General features: G+C 38.0%; 1 protein-coding gene across 3 annotated transcripts in view; it reads left to right on the forward strand.

The window, feature by feature from the left end:
* Window positions 1-21,815, forward strand: part of LOC147224981 (guanine nucleotide-binding protein G(o) subunit alpha) — an 86,807-nt gene extending 64,992 nt beyond the window's left edge. Inside the window, exons 5-8 of one of the 3 annotated variants that reach the window (XM_086163275.1) lie at window positions 1,916-2,044; window positions 3,464-3,593; window positions 17,433-17,586; window positions 21,483-21,815. In XM_086163275.1, coding sequence (XP_086019401.1) covers window positions 1,916-2,044; window positions 3,464-3,593; window positions 17,433-17,586; window positions 21,483-21,670 — 601 coding nt within the window. In that variant the 3' untranslated portion in view covers window positions 21,671-21,815. Of the gene's footprint in view, window positions 1-1,915; window positions 2,045-3,463; window positions 3,594-9,879; window positions 10,034-12,852; window positions 13,168-17,432; window positions 17,587-21,482 lie in introns of those variants that run through there. The other 2 variants (XM_086163278.1, XM_086163276.1) reach the window with 2 other exon arrangements.
* Window positions 21,816-22,256: the final 441 nt, after the last annotated feature.

Genomic DNA, 22,256 nt, shown 5'->3' on the forward strand with positions numbered 1-22,256 from the left:
AATATACGCAAGGAATTGGATTTATGTCAGTGTATTTCATTCAGGTCATAAATCTTCCTCTGATGAGTAGCATCATATGCAGTCTTCTGCTGACCTTTTCCATTTCACAGAAACATCCAAGTGATGGCATTTACAGTGCATGAGCAGTCATAACCTGATCGTGTTATGCTAACGCTAAAAGACAGTATCAATACGTTTTGGGTTAAAATACCAGGTTTGGTAGCCATGAAATGCCTGCTATTTATTCAACCGAAGGTCATCATGTTTTTGATACAGGTTCATTGAAAAAAACATTAAGGTGTCCACTCATGTCATGTCTACTGTTTCATTGAATGCTTCTAATAGCACATTCACAGAGTGTGTATGTGTGTGTGTGTGTGTGTGTGTGTGTGTGTGCCATCTATTTCTCCTTGCATCAGTCCAGTGTATCTATTCCATCCTGTTGTTTTCTCTCATTTTCATCGATCCAAAGTAGCATTCGCTTAAAAGTGCTCAATCAGCATGCTCTGATCTAGAATTAAACACCTTCATTACACCAGATGGATGTATAGTAAATATAGTTTATCCCGTCTCTTCTTACTAAACTATCTCTCATATCAAGATGTGTGTCAAATGGTTTCTGTGGAAGGTTTGTGAGAAAGGAAGATCATGCTCAGTGCAACAGAAAGTGTCTGGCAAATATATTTTGTAGATCATTATTAAACATATGAAGATAATTTAAGCCAACCAAAAATAATTACAGAAATCCAAATAATAATTTATTATATCATGCGCTCTAGCACTCTTCCCTCCCACTCCCCGACCTTGACATTTGACTTGGCAGTAATCTAACGCGTCTCATTTTCTGGCTCTTATGTAATGTTTGTTGTTTCACCCAGCTGAGCCATGACATACATTACTGCAACACCGAAGGGACACACAGCATCGCAAACGCAAATGTTCTGATTCATCACACTCCAGCTCATCTCACTGAAGTGTGATTGACTTTTAACTTTTTATCACCAATTCTTAGCACACAACAGTTGAACCTAATTGCTCTGAGATCCTGTAGCAAACTCCTGGTGCACACTGTTCGATACCACCCAGATCGGGTGATTCACATAGTTTTACATCTTTTCTTCTTCCTTCCCTCCTGGAATGGCTCGTTTAGCTGTCAAATATCATCATTCTTTGCACAGTTAGAATAGACTTCAGTTACTCTAAAAAAACTGATTTCTGTTCAATCCCTGAACACTGTGCATCATCTTTAACAATATATCTATAAAAAAGAGGGGAGGGAGCTGTGAATCAGATTAAATGAGCCAATTCTCAACCTCAAAAATCAGCAGCTACTTTTGTTTGTTTTGCCCAGGAACTTGGCAAAGGACATATTTTAACTGATCAAACCAACGAGAAAGTGAGACTGAAATAGATTCAAAGTTGATATGTGGAGCCACTTAGGACAGGTGATATTGGAATTTATTACATAACAGTCATTTTTATTAATAACTTTCTCATGTGTTTGTCAATTTTTTTGTATTTTAATGTTTTTTTTTTTGCTGCAGTTTCCAAAACATTAACATAACCAGAGCCAAACAGAAGTAAGGTATTGATTCTGACGTATGGATAAAATGTGATTACCAGATCTGGCCAGTCATGAACATGGCTCGATACATAGCCACGTTCTGATAATTCATGCTCAGAGCAATGCACTAGTTATCCAGTTAGATGCTGATTATTGTGAATTTCTAACAAGCATTAACACAGCTGCCTCACTCTATTTGCCGCAATGTTATAATCTGACAGTCGGTCTTGGCAGAAGCGGCAGTGGCAACCGTTCTCGAATCGAGCGTCACGTATGATTTGCACCATGATATTTGAGGAGATATCTGCTAAGTTAAATGTCTCTTTTTGTGTGTCATGTAAATTTTTGCAGCTACCTTGACAGCCTAGATCGGATCGGTGCAGCCGACTACCAGCCCACAGAGCAGGATATTCTTAGGACCCGTGTGAAGACCACAGGCATTGTGGAGACACACTTTACCTTCAAAAACCTCCACTTCAGGTACTCATCACTCCGACCGTAAGCTAAAAAAAATAAATGTATGAAGATTCATGGGTGTGCCCCTTTTCATCCCCTTCCTGAGTGCATTCACTGTGAACTCCAGGCAGTATGTAATACAATTAATTCCTTAAGCAAAGTGTCCATATTTATAATTGTCCGCCTTAAAATTAGAATGGATTCAATTACAGCGTTGAGCTGTAGAGACGATGACAGAGGAGGACGGGGGGAACGTGACATGAATTACAGAAAAGAGGAGTTGAGTCTCATCCTGACCTAGAATTAAATTATCATTATTTTTTTTGGTGTGCTTGCGCACATTCACACACACACATGCACTCTCTCTCTCACACACACACAAACACATATGTACACACATTAACATAGTGAAAAAGCCCATGGAACAGATGATGATAAACTGAAAACAGCAATTATTTTTCTGGGTGGATGAACCATCTCACTCTGCAGCTGATGTTTGTTCCACTATTAACTTATTTACTGCCTCTATCTGTTGTGTTATTAAATTGTGTTTTCACACACACACACACACACATACACACACACACACACACACACACTACTAGAGAAAACTCTGCTGAGTGATTCTCTTCTCTTAACAGCAGAGTAGGCAGACAGTTGGGTGTGTTTTGTTGAGATGCCTAAATATTGTCAGTTCAACCATTATGACTGGCAGGAAAGCAGTGTGTGGGCGGCTGCAGTGTTCCTGCACTAGGTGGAACCCGTCAACCCACCTATCATTACACCCATTACATGTATTCACTTTGGATTGATTGCTCTCTGGTAGCTGACTTTATATCCCTCACGCAAAAAATACATTTAGGACCAACATTCACTTTGTGAAAATTTCAGTTTAAATTAAAAAAGAGACAGTCTGTTGTATTTCCTGTTGTTTTTTTCTCAGCAAATTGAATTTGTGTGTTATATCAGTAAAAGGAAAAAATGCCACCAGTGAATCAGCAAAAAGAAGACACAATTGGAATAAGCTATTCCTCAATGCATCAAATTCGGCCAACAAGTTATCTTCAGAAATTGCATATGGACAGAAAAGTATTAGGATTCTTGCCCTACTTAACTGGCTTTTTATGTTTAAAATCACAGTTGCTTGTGATGGACATCCAAATACTGGCAGTCACGATACACCGCAGGTGGCAGGAATATTGATTGTTGTGGGCGGAAGTAAAAATAAATGCATTTGTGCAATTAACGTCGGAATTATAGTGCGGCTGAGCCAAATCCAAACACAAGCTGACTTTATAAACAAATCGGCCATCTGTGCCACAGCTACTGTCGCCTGGCAACTTGGGAGCTCACGACTGTGGCACTTGAGTAAAGATGGTCACAAACAGAGGTTAAAGTCTGTCTTCCGTTTTGTAATATTTTAATTTACTCTCTGGCCCTCAGGCTGTTTGACGTAGGAGGTCAGAGGTCAGAGAGGAAGAAGTGGATCCACTGTTTTGAGGACGTTACAGCCATCATTTTCTGCGTTGCGCTCAGTGGCTATGACCAAGTGTTGCATGAGGACGAGACCACGGTAAGGACAGATGTTCATGCGTATATCTTCACCGCGTTTCAGTGATGCAGCTTCTCTGTTACTATGTGAACTCATGACCCATTTACAGAATGTAATAATCTCTACAACAGCACGATTAAAGATAGGTAGCATACTATTTTGGGTTGCAAAAAGAACATGCAAACTAATGGTGTGAGTAAAGCCTTTACAAGGATGACTGTCTGCTCTCCTCCTCGACAATCTCTGGATATTGTATTTTTTGTTACATTGAGATAGTTTGACAAGTTATTTTTATAAATTCATCCTGCACACAGCTGATGAATTTCTCTGCAAAAATGCAAAGGGATGATATTATTTGTGTGTTATTTATCACGGTGTAAATTAATTTCCCAAATTCAAACACATATATATGAATATATAACAAAAACAAATACATATATTTTTGTATGTGTGTGTGTATATATATATATATTTATGTATCTATAACACAAAATGCAAATTACAGATAAAGCAACAATACAGGAGAAGTATGCACTTCAGCTTAGAATGCTGGCACTCTACCTGACTTCAGACATAGTCTGCTGAATGCATAATGGAAGAGAAAATGGTGATGATGGTCTTCGCTAATGGTTCAACTGTTCATATGACCAAGCAAATATGAAAAATAATTTACTGTCCAGACTTAAAAAAACGCAACATTTTGATTTATTTATTTTTTTTTTACATTTAATGGTTTATCTTGCACCAAAAGGCCAAAAACTGGCCAAATTAAGTTGCCACCATGAAACCAAAGAGTGAATGAGCTGGTTTGAATACAATGTGCTTGTTTATTTATAACCCGCAGAGAATTCCAGGCAGTGAAATGTTGTCGACTCTTTTTTATGCAATCTAGCCTCCTGCTGAGATGGAAGCAGCAGAAGAATGTCATAATAGGAATTATTTACCATAAAACACACTTGCAAGACGTTCCTTTGTTGTGTGCATAACCTTGTGTTAAATCTGCAAAAATCCTTTAATGTAGTTTTTCATTCACAAAATCGGTCAATTAGTTCTTCCCAATGTTCACACTGGTGTATGTTTGTGTGTGTGTGTGTGTGTGTGTGTGTGTGTGTGTGTGTCATGAGCTAATTGAATGAAATCATAGAAGAAAATATGAACTCAATATCAAACAGATGTCAAACTGATGTATTTGATAGATATTTCCTAATTTGTCTGAAAAGAAAAAGAAATGACTATTTCTATTCATCCAGCAAGATCATAGGAATATTGCAAAGCCATCAAAATTGAAGTCACCAAACATTTGATTATTTGATTAATTTTCCATCCATCCATCTTCTACCGCTTATCCTGTACTCAGGGTTGCGGGGGATGCTGGAACCTATTCAAGCTGGACTGGTCACCTGTCAATCACAGGGCCACATTCAAAGACAGACAACATTCGCTCACTCACTCGGGGCCATTTTCCAAATTGTTTCCAATTAACCTGCTGCATGTTGTTGGACTGTGGGAGGAAAACAGACAAGGAGAGAACATGCAAACTCCACATAAAACAGTCCACCTTGTCGGAACCAGGGTCCTTCATCCTGTGAGGGCAAAGCACTAACCACTGCACCACCCTGCCTACCTATTTGATGTGCACAAAATTCCATGAAAATAGAAGAAGTGCATATATATATGAAAAATCGAGAAATCATCCACAATTTGCAGTACTATCTACTCCAAAATTGACAAAAGATCATCTGATGTTAAAATGATTATAAATCTTCTTTTTTTTTTCAAGATTAAATTGTAAGTTGATTTCAAAAATGTACTTGCCATTGAATTGGCCCAGTGGTTCATACAACTATGCTATGGTCAACATTAAACTAATTGGGAGGAACTGGTTGGAGGATTGTGGAGGAATGAGTCTCTGGTATGGTCTGAGGGTTCTGTCCTGAAAACAGTTGACGCAGGTATCACAACCTACATACAACCAAACATCAACATGTATGAAAAGTTGGTGTACAGCTCCAAATGCAAATTCAAATATCTAACATCATTCTTGAAAATGCTTATGCTGCATAAGATTTCATCCATAAAACAGCGGGAAATCAAAAGCATTTGCTCAACGCAGTACGTTTCAGAGTAAATAGATTGACTTTATTTTGCATCTGCTTTGACTGCCAAATGTATTAGAACGGATTTCAGGCAAACATTCTTTTCAGTCCTGGCAAAGCTTGCATGGATGCATTAGCATCTGCGAGTCAGTCACAGGTCCCTGTAGCGTGTCCATCAAAATGAGGCGCAATTTCTGCAAAGCAAACCAGTGTGTGGGAGTTATAATTATCAGGCAAACAATTTTTGTTTTGGTGCTCATTCATCCTCTGAGATCCGTGGCATGTGATACAGGAATTACAAAACTTAGCACAGTAAAAGTATAGAGATAACACCCTCCCTGTAATGAGAGTGATAAAGTCATTCATGTATGCCTTAAGGGGAGTTAATCTAAGTGACTGATACGCTATAAATTTAATTACAGTGGCATAATTTTCCCATAATACTAATCCTCTCTGGCCTAAGAGAATGGCGAGGTGATTTTATTTTCCAGAGTTGAACACACTATTCACCTTTCAGAGCAATAGCAATTGAAACTCATAATATGATTAAATTCGTATTGACACAGGTTGTTTTTTTTTCCTTTCAATATAGGCTGAGGATTATCTTCTGCAAAGTAAGACCCTAAAAGTTATTAGTGTTGTAATAATGAGTTTGTCCAAGACAAATCAGTTTTCTGGGTTTGGGTAGAGTTAATATGCCAATCAAAAACTATTCAGCCAACAGTCAGTTTGATCCTATAATTTTTAGGATTTCCAGAAAAATAACCCACACCATAAATAATAGACTCATCATATGGAATGGCAGCTTTCTGACATTTACTATGTTGTTGACGTAGCATCATTGCAAGCATCTTCTCCTTCCAAAAAGCTTGTATGGTTTAAATTCTGCTTTAATTTTTACTGTATATGATTGGACATCAGGGTCCAAAAATAAAACATTAGCGCTTTATTTGATAAACCTCTCGGGTATATTAAACATCCATCTTCGTAAACAGCCTTCTAGATATTGTCAATGTCTTCAAGTTATAGTTCCATCCATCTATCCATGTTAACAGTCAGTTATTTAAACACCATCAATTACCTAGGTATGCTAACAGTCCACTAGAATTATTTTAGTCATATGGGTGTATAATCAGTCATTTGGGTCGATAACCTGTCTTCTAATTATATTAACAACCATCAATGTGCTTGATGAAAATTAAAATTAACAATCCTCAAGGTACAATTAATGAACAGCTTTCTAGGTATAATAAAAGCCACCCAAGTGTGTCAACAACCATCATCGATAGGTTTCTCACATGCTTTCAACAGTGTGAAATACAGTGGTTTAAAGGGCGTCGCTGTTTTTATGTATTGTTTATTTTTATCTGCCTCACAAGCAGCACTCATGTGGTTATCAAACATAATATCAAGCAGCAAACTCAATGTTTGGAGGCTTACAGCACAAGTATGTTCACATAAATGGAAAAGATAAACCAAAATATTTATACATGTATATCGGTTGTTTCTTTTACACGGTGCTGGAAATGTATATGATACCATGTTTCTCCATAGAGACAGCAATGCTTGCTTGACGCTCTCTAGAATGTTGCCATGCAAATGTTATGCACACACGGGCACCAATACCCACAATCACATTCAAAACACAATAAAACACTTCTTTTGCTTTGTAACCCCCTTTTCCTCTTTTTGAAGTGCTTGCATTGTGTTTTCCCTTTACCCTTTTGCCATGAAGATAAAAAAAAACGCAAAAACTCATGCTATTGTTCGCAATGACGGCTGCTCCAAAGGAAAAATGGATAAAGTTCTGTCTTCTACAGACTGTTTCTGCGCTGTGTATGTGTGTGTGTGTGTGTGTGTGTGTGTGTGTGTGTGTGTGTGTGTGTGTGCGCGCGCCTGTGTGCGCCTGTGTGCGTGTGTGCATGCATGCGTGCGTGTGCGTGCATGCACATGCACACACAGTGCACGCAGGGAATGAATGATTAGGGGTCCAAGCGCGAGTTGGGCACATCCCTTGCATTTTCTGTTCCTGCTCTTAAGCTCCACCCTGCAGCATCTCTGGCTCCTTCCACTCCTCTTGTCACTCTCGCCATCGACTGTCCTCTCTAACCAATCAGCAGTCAGATCTTCTAAAAGAGGCTCCACCCACAGACAGGTATGAAACCTTCTGATAGGTCGATAGTTTGACCAAGAGTCGAAAGCAGTGACTCCATCTGATCGCTAATCAATATCTTGTATAATTGTGCATGTACTGCATGCTGTGCATTTATGATGATCTATATATTAACATGTGTGTCAGTTTAGTTTGTCTGATCATAGTTTATTGACAGATATAATATTAGAGCTGGGCAGTCAGGAAAATACACAACATTCTGAAGTTCTGATCTAAATGTCTGCTTGGGTTTTGAAATCTCAAGTACACTACACATAGCGTTTGTGAATCTCAATGTGACAAGGAATAGATTTAATTAAAATGCACTTAAATTGTCCATATACTGGATATTCAGTATGGATATGTGTATATACATTTTCTAAACACTTACAAATTTATTAATTTCTATTTTTTTTTTTTACTAATGAGTGATGATAGAAATATCAAGTGAAAAACTTTAACTTTCTAGAATAACTCAGCTTTGACAATTTTGTATTTGATAACATCAAGTTAGGAAAAGGATGACTTAAATGGAAAACAACAAAAAAATGTATATCTATATATAAAATGATGCAGCAAATTTGTTTAATTTATTCATGAGATTGTCACGTTTACAACATATACAATGAATATTGAAAATTGCCCAGCCCTAACAACTATTTCAATATCATTATTTTCCAATGTAAAACTGATCAACATAAATCTTACAGAATGCTTTACTTATGTTTTCCCATAATTTGGTTTATCAATCGGCACCATCAATCAGATGTTCTACTGTACAGATTCCTTAGAAACAAAGATCTGTAGACAGAATGAAACTGCTTTCAGCTCATACTTACAGGGGAAGGTGATTCTTTACAAGGCAGTTTATAATAGAATTACATTTTTTGTTTAATTTTTTGCTTTCCTTGTCGATAAGTACTCACAGCTCAATTTAGAGTAAATCATTAATGGGGAAAATCCAACCTTCTAAATAATGAAGTGCCTAGTTAGGAAAAAGATCAAATACTTTTTTCTTTTAATTAATGTGCACTGTAAACCCAAACAAGTTGACAGAACTTGAAAAATAAGGCAAGTGATTGCCTGAAGTATTTCGTTGATTCATTTAAATATCTGCCGTTGTTTGTTTGGTTATTGGGTTGTTTTGTTTGGGGTAAACCAACCCCAAGTCGTACATATTCTTTGAAGTTGTTCCCTCTTATTTTGAGTAAGAGTTGTACTTCCTTAGTTTGAAAACCAGTCAATTTTAATCATAACCTTAAGCATCCAATAAACTCAAAAATCTTAAGTATGCCGCATAAACTCAACATACTTAAAATGTCCATTTGGATTTACTGTGTATTCTTGAATGTTTGAATTAGTGTGTGCAGGAGTAAATCAAAGATTTTAAACTTTTGCAAAGAGAGTATGTGTGGAGTAATGTGTGGAATATACCTTGCGGAGTTAGATTCTGTTTTTTTACATTTTAATTCAATACCATTTAAATGAGTGTGTTTTGAATAGCAAATTAAAATAATTAAAATTATTCAAATTGTTAAGATTATTTCAAATACTTTTTATGCCCAAACCAGTGTCATTAAGCATTCATAATGCAGATTCACAACAACGGTGTATGGCACTAGTTGTGACCGAGAGCTCCACACTTTTTTTAATTTTTTGCAATCCCCATTATTATAGAAAAATACTGCTGCAGGAGAATGTTGTTGCTTAAAATCTAAAGCTACAAATGCATGGCTTTATTTAACATACTAACATCAAGCAGCAAACTAATAATTTCTCATACTAATATATTTATTCACGGAAGAGCGATCAGATACATATACACTCATCATTTAGCAGAAAAGAGCAACTGAAAACCACACAGTACTTGTTCTTGGTATTTGTGCAATTGTCTTCTGATTGTGCGTATCTAGCACATGGGATCTGGAACAAAGGTGTAAATGCCACATGCCTGTGTGTTTGATTTCAATGGGTTTGTTTTGATGAAACTGTAGGTCTCAATCTGTTTTATCTATTTGCATTACAGCCCGTTTAATCCTTGCCAATGTCTCTTCTGCAGAACCGAATGCATGAGTCTCTGAAGCTCTTTGACTCCATCTGTAACAACAAGTGGTTTAATGATACTTCCATCATCCTCTTCCTCAACAAGAAGGACCTGTTTGAGTCCAAGATCAGCAAGTCACCGCTATCTGTCTGTTTCCCCGAATACACCGGTGCGTCAACAGCTCACTCGTCTTTCTACATGCAATCATATCCTGTTCTGTCAAAATTTTGTTATGTAACTGCAACGAAACAGCAAGGACATATATCACATTATTTGGTCATACACTGATAAGTGATAACAGGAAGATGTACATTTTGATCTACTGAATAATAGAATGTGTGATCAGTAATGGTAGTGTATAAAAGAATTAAGATGTTATGTGATATGGTTTTCCATTCTGAACAAATGCAGTATTATTACAATCTTTTATAATTATGCCTGAGGTGCCAGGCATCAGTGAGCTTCAGGCTCCATGCATGACTGATTTTGTTTTTCTCTAACAAATAATTGTGCAAAAAGCAATAAGAGAGAAGTGTGGAATTCATATGTTGGAATTATGAAATGTGACAAGAACACCAAATGTGTTCATAACCACCTGAATGTGTAGATGTCATGTCTATGACTACATTCGACACAGGTGCCACAAATTGTATACTTAACTGAAAGAAAAAGTCCCATAAATCCTCTGCGTATGGGCACGATCCCTGTGATACTAATAAATCCCAAATGTATTAGTAAATGCAAGATTTTCACCCATGATTAGAACAGGGGTGTTTTGATGCATGTTGTTTATTCTTATTGCCCAATTGCTGTAAGAACAATCTAATATTGGGATTTTATAAAATGAAGTGTGAATAAACACCCCAAAAACCATTAGCTTTTAGTTTCATGAAAACCTGATTTTTATTTTTTTTTTATAATAAAGGTTATTATTGAATCTCATTTTATCCTGATCTTATATCCATAGACAACGTTCTCATTTGTTCAAGGACAAAGGCCTTTTAAAAAGTGCTCATGAAACAAAATATTGTGTCTTTGAACTACTAGTTAATTCTATCAGAAAAATCCCCTCTCTCGACCTCATCTCGTCGTACTCTTCTCTGTCTAATATTACCCTCATATTCAGTGGAGCCCCTGCTCGCTTGGTTTTAGTGGTTTTAAAGGTGCAATGCATATTTAAAAACATTGCATCATAAAAAGATAAAACAGTTTTTGCCAGCTCTCCAGACCTCGCCCCCAGTTGAAATGTGTCAATTCCCACAGCACTTAATACCAGCATGCAATTGCCATGTGTATAAGCTGAAATTTCAAATGTCTTATTGAATCTAATGTGTTCAGATCAATAGTTTTTCTGTTTATTGTCCATCACTAGATCTCGTTTTGATTAAATAATCATAACATTTACCTCTCTCAACAACAAGACAGCCAGCATATCTGCCTTGTATGCGTTGAGTTTGAAGTTGCAATCCACAAGAAAGCAAATGGCATTATGTCTGGTTTAATTATATTGTGATTTTCACCACCTTCTCAAAGAATATGGCGTGGTTGTTCATTTGTCTCGAGCTGTATTTCAGGCTGACTTTTTGGACCCCACGAAAATCCCAATCTGTTTTACATTTACAATTCTTCATTTCTCGGCATTCACTTTATTGTGTTAATAAATTAGTATACGCATAATCATCGAAATCTTCTTGTCTTGGCAACTGTTCGACAAGAATTCACCATGACCTGGATGACTGAAAACCTCCACTGAAAGCAAATGAATGCAAAGAATATTTCAGTTATATGTTGACACCTGGTACTTAATTTGCTCTTAAAGCTTATGGTGAAGACACACTGAATCCAGTGACACTGGCAAAATTGAGAATCCAGGCAAAATTGTGATTCAATGGACTGAAACCTCAACACAAATTGAAATAATCAGCTCATATCTGATTTTGTAAGTGGGTTTCCACTGATATTTTCAGTCATATTCTGGCACTGACAGGACAATTTGTCGGTAGCCCAACAAAAGTACCACTCTAATCCAAATACATCCATACAAGGGAAATGACTCAGTACTTGCAATGTGGTCTGTATTGACTCGATTCTGCCCATCAGGATAAAGGTCCGCGTGAAGATGCCGGGTAAGAGAAACCGGTTCAGAAAATGTAACAAATGCCGAGGAGGTCAGATGAGCAGATTAGGTTTGATGATCGTACAACGTGGGGGTGATCTCAGACAGAAGAGCTGTACGAGGAGAGAAAACAGAGACAATATTAGGGAGACACTGAGCATGTGCTCAAATGTAGCTGAATAAGAATGAAAACAAGACAAAGCCAAGGCTGTGGGAAAGCAACATTGAGAGGGACCAAAGAAGCGAGAGTGTGAGAAAAAGAGAATTAGGATTCTAAACCTGTTTCTTCTCCTCTTCATCTCCACTCCTCTTTCTTTGACACGGGAGCTGAAGCAGACAGCCAAACCGTAGTCCTGCTACTGGCAAATCAGTTAGATTTGACTCATTAAAAACATAAAACAACTGAAAATCTCAATTGAATCATCTGTGCGACAAAGTCTTGGATACAAGCCTAGAGGGCTACAATGTATATTTGTCAGGCCTGTAGAATTAATCACTGTATCATGAATTGTTACTGCGAGCTTGTAGTCCTATCACAATGTTGATTTTCAAGGACCCTGACTCAGAACGCCAGAGCTTTTTCCCCCATCCCTTTTATGTGTGTCACTCCATGGTGTCGAAAAACTTGTCAACGTTTCATAAAACTCAGCCCAACAACCGCCCTCAACCTCCTGCACGCCGCACAGAACACCTCAGCATAACATTTGCTGACCAAGGCAGTCAAAGGTGACATTTTGAGGAAATATTAGAAAATAGTGCTGACGCAGAATCGGTTGGGCAGCTCACCTACGATGGTTTGATTAAACCGTGAAAGTGCACTCATGAAGCTTAAGACTTCCCTGTATGTCATCTGCGTCTGTCTCTTCCCACAGGTCCCGACACTTACTTGGAGGGAATCGCCTACATTAAGTCTCAATATGAGTTCAAGAACAAGTCGCCCAACAAAGAGGTTTACTCCCACGTGACCTGCGCCACAGACACCAACAACATCCAGTTTGTCTTTGATGCCGTAACCGATGTTATCATAGCCAATAACCTCCGAGGGTGTGGCCTGTACTGATGATGCTGTTCGCAGTCCATTTTTTCACATGGTACCTTTTAGGTCATGTGGCCAATATCTGCAGTGTCATCATACAATAGCCAGTCAAAGGTAGTTAAATAATGTAATTACACTCTGCTGTTGGTCCGCCTAACCTTTAATCCATGAATTAATTAGCTGTGTGGTCACATGATTAATCCACCAAGCAATTAAGACTTATTTAAATCGTCCTGTGTTTTTCATTATCTCCTGTTTTATTCCAAAGAATCAGCAGTGCATAACAGTCACACTACCAGAAGTTTAAAGTAGAGCTGTTTTTTGTTGTCATCCTCGGATTACTTGGATTTTTCTAGATGCCTTTGTACATTCAGTAGCGCTTTACTCTTGGATACGTACTTAAAATGTCATTTTAATTGTCTACGCTGGCACTCAGGCTTGTTGAGTGCTTATACAAACATCGGAATTGAAAAAAAGAACAGACTGTCAATATTTTAAATGTTGAGTTGGATACATTTTGGTTCAAATTTTAAAAGTGCAATAAATTAAAACTACCAACCTTCTTGAGTATCACTGTCATAGACGGCCTTATTTACATTGACATAGACACTGATAATATTTGTAAAAAATTGTGTGTTGCAAATATGGTGCATAATATTTAGACAATTATATTTATTTGAACCATAGAATAGATTGACTTTGGCTGCTTTTAGACTTTTTCCACCAAACTATAAAAGCTGGAACTCAACAAAAGACCAAAGTCACATCTTGTGCCAATTTTGTCATGGATAAATTTCATCTTATGTAAAAAAAAAAAGTGCTCTAATATAATTAAAACGGTACCATAGATCAAATTTCTGTTGGCTTGAAGGGAACTGCAATCCTTGTTCATACCATCACACGACACTTCTCATCTTCTTTTCCTCATTGCTTTTCCAGGCTCTCATGTTGCCCGGTCACCGTCTCCACTCTTAAATCTCTATAAAATAAAAGCGCAAGAGGCCATATGCTGCTGACTCAACCCCAAAAGTCTCTGATATTGCTTCAGTGGAAGCATTGATTTTATAAGGCCCCTCGGCTGCCTCTATTGCATGGCCCTACACAGTTTATAGTTTTTGTCTGCCACTGTGCCTTAATAAGTGATGGGTGAGCTTCAAAATATTTTATAGTGGTGATTCTAGTGGGACCAGAATATCGGCCTTTTGGTCAAAGCTCCATCCTTGATGTTTCTGCTTCCTGCTGACTGAGTCCCCCCTTCTGTTGCCTGTTACACATCCCTGAGCTGCTGTAAGATCGGGTTTGATGTACTGAACAGCTTTGCCGAGATTATATTTACATCCGCAATATATGGGATCAGTTTCAGCATTTATGTTTTACAAAACACCTGTAACATTAAGTAGTATTAGCTTTAGCTTGATAAGCGCTGCTTCCTGGCTGGTATTGAAATCTAGCATTGTTTGTCATTGGACTTGTCTGACAGCATGTGTGAGCTCCTTTATTTATGAGCGTTTGCTTTATTCCACCCTTCCCCTCGCACTCAAACAGGAATGTGTGTCTGCTCCCTCTGCTCCAAGCTGCAAAATTCCCTTTTTTTCACCAGACCAGGTAGATGACGTCTTAAGATCTCTCATCTGGGCCAACTTTGACTAATTAGAGACAGAGAGTTGCCAAAGGCTGTTGATCAGCCTGCTGTGTGTGTGTGTGTGTGTGTGTGTGTGTGTGTGTGTGTGTGTGTGTGTGTGTGTGCGTGCGTGCATATGTACGTGCATGTGCGTGTGTGCGCATGCTTGAGTGTGTGTGTGTGTGTGTGTGAGCATGCGAATGTTAGCCCATGGGTGTTGTGGCAGAGTCAGGGTCTGTGGATTAATTACCCAGAAGGCACTTGTCTACCCTTTATACACGAGGCCTCTGTGACACACACAGACACACACTAGAGACCCAAAATGTGTAAAGGACTTGAAAATGTCACAACATACTTCTTGATGCAAAATAATACCATATTAAGAGTATAGTCTCAAATAGGAACTATCTTATGCAAAATAAGTGAATCACAGTTTTCATTGTTTATCATTGATTGATTGATTGTGTTTCGCAAAGACATCCCTCGTCGAAATCTTTTTTTGTACATTTCTCTTCAAAAGTCTGAGAGCCTACACAGCAGTAGATTTTAGCTGTAAAACAGTGGGTGAATTTTACATTAACGGGAAGTTAGGACATTTGAATTCACACTCTTGATGAAAGGAAATACTTTAATTCATATCCAGCCTTGGCTGGGGGGAGCTGCATACTGTTCCAGCTTTGTCTTCCATGTTCTTTCATGCCTGTATTAACCTCAGGCTTTACACAGAAGCGAATGTGTCCACAGCACAGATTCCTCGGTGGCATGTTAAATCACCCTGAGGGAAATTACATGCAAAGCAAATTAACCCCTTAATTTAACTGTAACATAAAAATTCATTATAGCCTGGCACTAAATCAGCCACGAACAGTAATTCATCTAAAAACTCTTCTGTATTTAAACATATTGTCTGAAAGTTCAATTCAAACAAGGCTGTATTGTACATTTTTGTCTTCCTCTGTTCTCTGGCACCACATTTTTCTTCACCACAGCTTGCAAACACTCAACATATTACTCTTACTCTATTTATTCTCATTTATGAATTCCTTTTAAGGTTGAAAAATTCTTCGTTGTTGATTATTAAGAAATCCAGTTGAAGAAGAACAAGTTTTTTTTATTCCTTATACAAGTAGTTTAAAGAAAGAAGATATAGCAAATAAAGATAGTTGTGATTATCCTAAGCTCGGGTTAACTCTAACTCTTTGGTATGAAGGTAAGCATACCTTCAGGAGAAGCATCCAAGAGGAAAGACTGATAAAGCATAATTTTACCCTTGTGGGCGGGTCAAAGATAGAAATTGTGTAGTTTCCCTCCCTTGCAGTAGACAAAATGTGATAAAGGGACTGCTTTCCCTTTCAGTCAGCAAAAGGAGGATACTATTTATATATCTATTCTGTGTAAATAGAGCATTGTCAGCAAATGGAATTAGAGCAATAAAATGAAAAAGGTGTCATTCTTCAGTAGTCAAAATATTTACGTTTATATGTATGTTTGTGTGTGTGTGTGTGTGTGTGTGTGTGTGTGTGTGTGTGTGTGTGTGTGTGTGTGTGTGTGTGTGTGTGTGCACTCACGTTTTAATTCATGTTTGCACACCTTTTATTAAAAAAAAAACAACCTTTCCAACAATGAATCAACAATAAACCTCAAGAGACCAGTGGGAAAGGAGACAAACAAGGCAGACAAAAGACTTGGTGATGTATTTTTATGTCCGTCCAGATGATAAATAATTGATTCCAATGGGCTGCATTGAAAAAGCAATTTAGATAATTTAGATAAACCATAAAAAAGCTTAATGGCAGCCAGTCTATTTTTCTGATTTACAAAAATACTAGCACTTGTGTGTTCAGATAACAAAGATAGCAAGTGGTGTAACAAAGGAAAACATGATTCAATAATATGCCAATGGTAACAGCTGTAGCCATTTTTTTATATTGCTTTAAAATCCTACTTTTTCCTTTTGCTGGCTGTGCATTGTCTTGCAATTAGTTTCTCAAACAGCTTTCCTGACTGATGTACATAGCGCTTATAGTTCTACAGGGGCAGGGAGACCTTGGTCTGTCGCTGGATTGCTAACGTGGTGCCGTCATGACTGTAATGACCTTGTATCAAATATAGGAGGCAGAATATATGCTTTTATGTGTCCTTGCACACAACATATACTCAATCGACCCCTCTGTTATTCATGCACAGGCTCCGTTAGATACCAACCAATAATTCCTCGACTGTTAGACCCCTTTACAGACAAACCTCTTGCATATGCGTGTGTGAGTGTGTGCGTTTGTGTGTTTGAATGGTTGCTTTATTTCACTGAGTGCTGTAAGTAAATGTCTCTGCTGTATCTCTTTCACTGCTGTGATAATTTATTAAAACTTGTATTTATATATGAAAGAAATGACAATAAAGCATCACATCAGAAACTGTATATGAGTGATTATTTTAGTGTTTGTGTGCATGCTTGTGTGTCCTGTGTGTTTGGATGGAAAGCTGAAAATAGTATTATTTAGTTGTGAATTAACTTGTTTATTTTTTTTTGGCTTAACCCATGTATTTTTTTCTCTCTCTTTATGTCTTCATATTAATCCCAAACAGTGAGTTTCTATCGTAGAGGTTGAACTGAGATGCTGATAATTTTACCCATTAAAGTTAACCAGGATTTGGTTGACATTTGGGTAATCTGATATGCTTTTTTCTATCCAGCTGTGTAACCCAACTGCCCCAACTTGTTTCAGTAATTCTTATTCAAATCCTCAGCAATTCTTTTGTTTCCCCTCTTCTCTTCTTCCTTCCTTCCCTCTTAGAATCGCATGCACGAGTCACTGATGTTATTCGACTCCATCTGCAACAACAAGTTCTTTATTGACACCTCCATCATCCTCTTCCTGAACAAGAAGGATCTGTTTGCAGAAAAGATCAAGAAGTCTCCACTCAGCATCTGTTTCCCTGAATACACAGGTAAAATCTGAAAAATTAAGTCACTTTTCACATCCATTTAAAGGCTTTTCAACCAAAGTAGAGCCTAAAATCTTGGCTTGTGATGGTTTTACCATTAATTGACGGATCAAGCAGAATCTCCTCAGATTCTTTTTTTTCTTCAGAAACAGTCACTGGGTTCCAGTGTCTGAAAACTTAGAAAAACAGGTGACCAATTTTCATCCATGGACAATGAAAGCGATAGTTACATGTCATGGAAGGGGCTCGGAAAACGCAAACGTAAATTAGACCATCTTATTAGACACCATTGTTTTACGTCAATACCTCATAATGAATACAGTCAGTTGTGACTTTGGCAGTGAGAGAGAAGGGATTATGAGTAAGAGAGACGAAGACAGTCAAGTTTGATCAGCCAGAAGGAGGAAAGACGGCAACCGAGACCTGTCTGCTCTCCCAGCTGTCTGTCACAAGCTTTACTTGGTCTCAACAGCAAGTTAGTCTGACATGTGACATGTCTTTCTTCTGTCCTCTTCACATGCCACTTTTGACTATCCTCTGTAAATTACACCAATGGGTCCAAAAATACATGGAATGAGTTACTAGGGGCTGATACATCTGCAGTTAATACACATGACTCACTACAGAGAGACACACTACTGTTTGGACCTTTCCAAGGCCTCAAAGACACACTGATTTCTTTACAAGACTATCTTTGGTCAGACAAAGGCAGTCATTGTTTGCTTTTTAAGATGTCTGATGAAACTGAAAAAATATGAAGTGGATTAGGGCTGATTTGAGCCTGAAAAGTAGCCAATCCGAATACTCCAAGTATGTCTGTGATCAGGTCACACTTTACATTTTTGCAGCCTAATGCACAGAGATTAGAATCGTAAAATGTTTTCAAAATATATAAAGCAGCAGATTTTGCATTTATCAAGCAACCGATGCATGTAAAGGTACAAATATAAACTAGGTTTGCATTTCAATGAGCTAGATTTAACATTGGCTTAGATCATGTACACGCTCCATCTTTGTCAATATCGGGGTTGAAATATGCAGGTGTAGTTTCAAAAGCAGCCACTTTTTAAATTATAGTGAGAAAGCAATATGACAGATGCATTGAAAGTGAAGTGCTGGAGATACTGAAAAGGATGATCTGTATTGCATGCCCACCCTGGAGAGTAGCCCTGACAGTCACAAACAATGAAAAATCTTGTTTTTGTTTTGGCTCTGGATGAGTACAGAGAGTAATGGTTGCAGTACTGAGCAAGACAACATTATCAGCATGAAACATCCCCAAAGTAATTGACAGTCTCAAACTGGTTCTCGGCATCAGTACTTCGTTTGATTGCAGAGTCTTGCATTTATATTTTACTTCAGTCTTAAAATTCCACAGTTTCTTTAGTCCTTAATTATTCACACAGCGTCCTGAGGGTGCTGGAGCCTCTAGTTCTTCACGGATATCAAGATGATGTAGCACCAAACAAATCAGGATAGTTAAAAGGTGACAAAATATTTAGAAATTTCATTATAGTCTTGGAAAACAGATTTGTGGGCCCAGTGTCACTCACTTGGGATTCCCAAATTTAGCCACTAGAATGAATTGGCACCTTCTTAGATCCAGGTTTCTCAATACATGCATGAGGTTGATTTCATTGATGTCCAAGTTTTTTCCCAAGCGCAAAGATACCTGTAGTTTAAGTTCCTCTTATTTGCTTTGTGTTGCGTACATAAACATTAAAACCAGTTACTGATGGCTGCTGATGGTTAAAGACTCATGGCTGCTGCCCCACATGAGCCATTGCAAGGGTAGAAGAGAAGGTAGTCCACAGAAAATAACAAAACCCAAATTACTCCTTACCCAATTTATCAATGGAGATTTGTTGAAAGACCTGGAAAGAGAGTACAACCTTGCTTGATTGCCTCAATATTTTTCATCCTTAATAAAGAGGAGATCTCAGAAGATTGGAAAATAGCACCCATGGTAAAAAGTACTGAAATTTTCCTTCAAATATCCAACGGCTGGTGTTTGGCCTTGCCGAAGCTTGCTCTGTCTTCTATAAAAGCGAGTCACTTATTCTGTTTTCTTCCTTTTAGGGAGAAAATGCCATAAGTTGTATTCAAACTTGTATGAGTTTATCTTGAATAATACCTACCAGACAGCATCAATTACCAGTATAAGTCTTGAACAGGCTGTAAAACCCCATATCTGTCAAGTTCAGACTTTATTTATTCACCATTCTCTCTCCCCCCCTACTGCTGCTGCTACTCCCGAGTTTTGTTTCACATATTTGACAAGTGACAGCTAGAATGTTGGGTCATACTCTCTGCTGCTGCCGTAAAAGCCAGCAAGTGTGCAATGTGTTTGAATGCCAGGGCAGACAACAATATGAGTCTGGAAGTTCCGTCTACCTTTGCTATTGTGTATATTGGAAGGAGTTGTGACGGGAGTCAATGAGTCAGGTATTCCAATGAGTGGGATTATATGCAACCTGTTTGCGTTAGCATTTCATTTGAAATTTAAAGAAAAAAAAAAGATAATTACTCAAAAATGTTTGTGTTTTTGGGCCACATTGTGGTGCGGTGGTTCACGCATCTGCCTCACATTAAAAGGTTCCTGGTTCAATTTCATAAGGCAGCCTCTCTGCTTCCATATTGGTCAACTGGTGACCCTAAATTGCACAGATATGTAAATGGGGGAGTGAAAAGGTAGTATAGTATATTCTATGACACCTGAATAGTTATTTATCTCTACATGCGGCGCTGTGATCGACCAATGCAGGATGAACCCCGCCTCTCGCCCAATCACAGCTGGGATGAGCTCTCGCCCTAACTTGCAACCCTAACTGCAGGATAATTAGGACATAGATTATGAATGAATTTTTCAATGTTTATCTATTCTTGGGAAAGTGTCATTACCCATTCCTTGTTAAAGTAATTTACTTTACAACATTATTGCAATTAAAAAGTAACAGCCTATTTTTAGATAGTTTGCATTCGCTGACCTGACGCAGTTGTGTCAAATTATTGTATGAAGTCATCCATGACCGCAATTAGTAAAGAAAGAATGTGGTGTTACTACAAGTTATTTAGCAATCAGTGAATCTATTTATTTGTATATATATATTTATACACACTAACACACATATCTCTCTCTATATATGGATGATAGATAGATAGATAGATAGATAGATAGATAGATAGATAGATAGATAGATAGATAGATAGATAGATAGATAGATAGATAGATAGATAGATAGATAGATAAAGAGAAATGTGTGTTTGTGTGTGTGTGTGTGTGTGTGTGTGTGTGTGTGTGTGTGTGTATTTATATTCAAAATATTAACTGGTGTCCAAGCTCTTGACTTCAGATGGTACCAGACATCAGGAGTGTTAGCAGCTGTTAGCAATTTAAGCCTCTAACAGCCACATTACATAGTTCTCACATACCCTTTTTGATCTCAGCTGCTCTGCGTTGCGGGCAAATTGCATTTGAAATTCTCATTCCCTGATGCATCCAGCCAGCATTGCTAGAATGACTACAATGCCTGCAATGTCTTGCTATTGCTATTGCACATTGCTGTGCTGTAACCTGTTTCAAACTAAATGCCGCGCTGCTTGCAAAGTCCAGAACTGACATTAGCGCCATCCCTCCTTTGGAGAAAAATTTCCGAAGAGTGTCACAGTGTTGCTGTAAAAGCCCCGTCAGCTCATCCCAATGACACACACTGAGGTAATCCCAGCTGTAGCCCGGGCAGCAGTAAACTGAACAAGAAGATTAAAAAGTCAAACTTTTACAATAAACACCATCACGATCATGATCATTAAATGATGGGAACCTATAAGATTTGGGAAAGGATGTTATTTGCAGCACTGAAACACACTATCTCTGCTGTTCTCTGTCTATCTCCTTGCAGGACCCAACACCTACGAGGACGCAGCCGCTTACATCCAAGCACAGTTCGAGAGCAAGAATCGCTCTCCAAACAAGGAAATCTACTGTCACATGACCTGCGCCACGGATACAGGAAACATCCAGGTGGTGTTCGACGCCGTGACCGACATCATCATCGCCAACAACCTCCGAGGGTGTGGCTTGTACTGAGCGCGCCTCGTAATGTCCCCACCAGTCCTCTCCTTCCTCCTGCCTTTACCGCCCTCCCACCCCATTCCTCTTCCTCTGACACTGCTGTGGAAACGATGACGGTGATGATGACAATTATTTAAAAGAAAAAAAAAGAAAAGAAAAATGCAACTAGGTACATATTAATAATGAGGATAATTTAAAAAAAAATTATAGGCATACATATATATATAAATATATATATATATAATGTTTTTAGTTCTTGTCTCTTCTCGCTCCATCTTCTCGCCCTGATGTTCTTCAGCCTGCTGAAAGTTTTAGTTGGAAAACCTCGACAACTTTGAAAAACATCTCGAACAAAGTCAAAGAAAAGCCTCTGTTCCCTTTTCTCCTCACTCTATTTACTTTCCCAGACCTTTTGTTGTTAACAAATGTTTTTTATTATTATTACCATGAATATGTCCTGAGTTTTATTTTTGTTGATCGTGTGTATATTTATTATATGAGTATCAGTCTGTACACAAATTTTTATTCATCTTTGCTTCACCTGACATCATCATTTGTGAATTATTTTGATTTTTTTTTTGGTCATTGCAATATTAGTGTT

The sequence above is a fragment of the Fistularia commersonii genome, chromosome 17 (assembly GCF_037954325.1).
Source record: "Fistularia commersonii isolate RoL2024-O1a breed Wild chromosome 17, RoL_Fcom_v1.0, whole genome shotgun sequence".
Classification (NCBI taxonomy): Eukaryota; Metazoa; Chordata; class Actinopteri; order Syngnathiformes; family Fistulariidae; genus Fistularia; species Fistularia commersonii.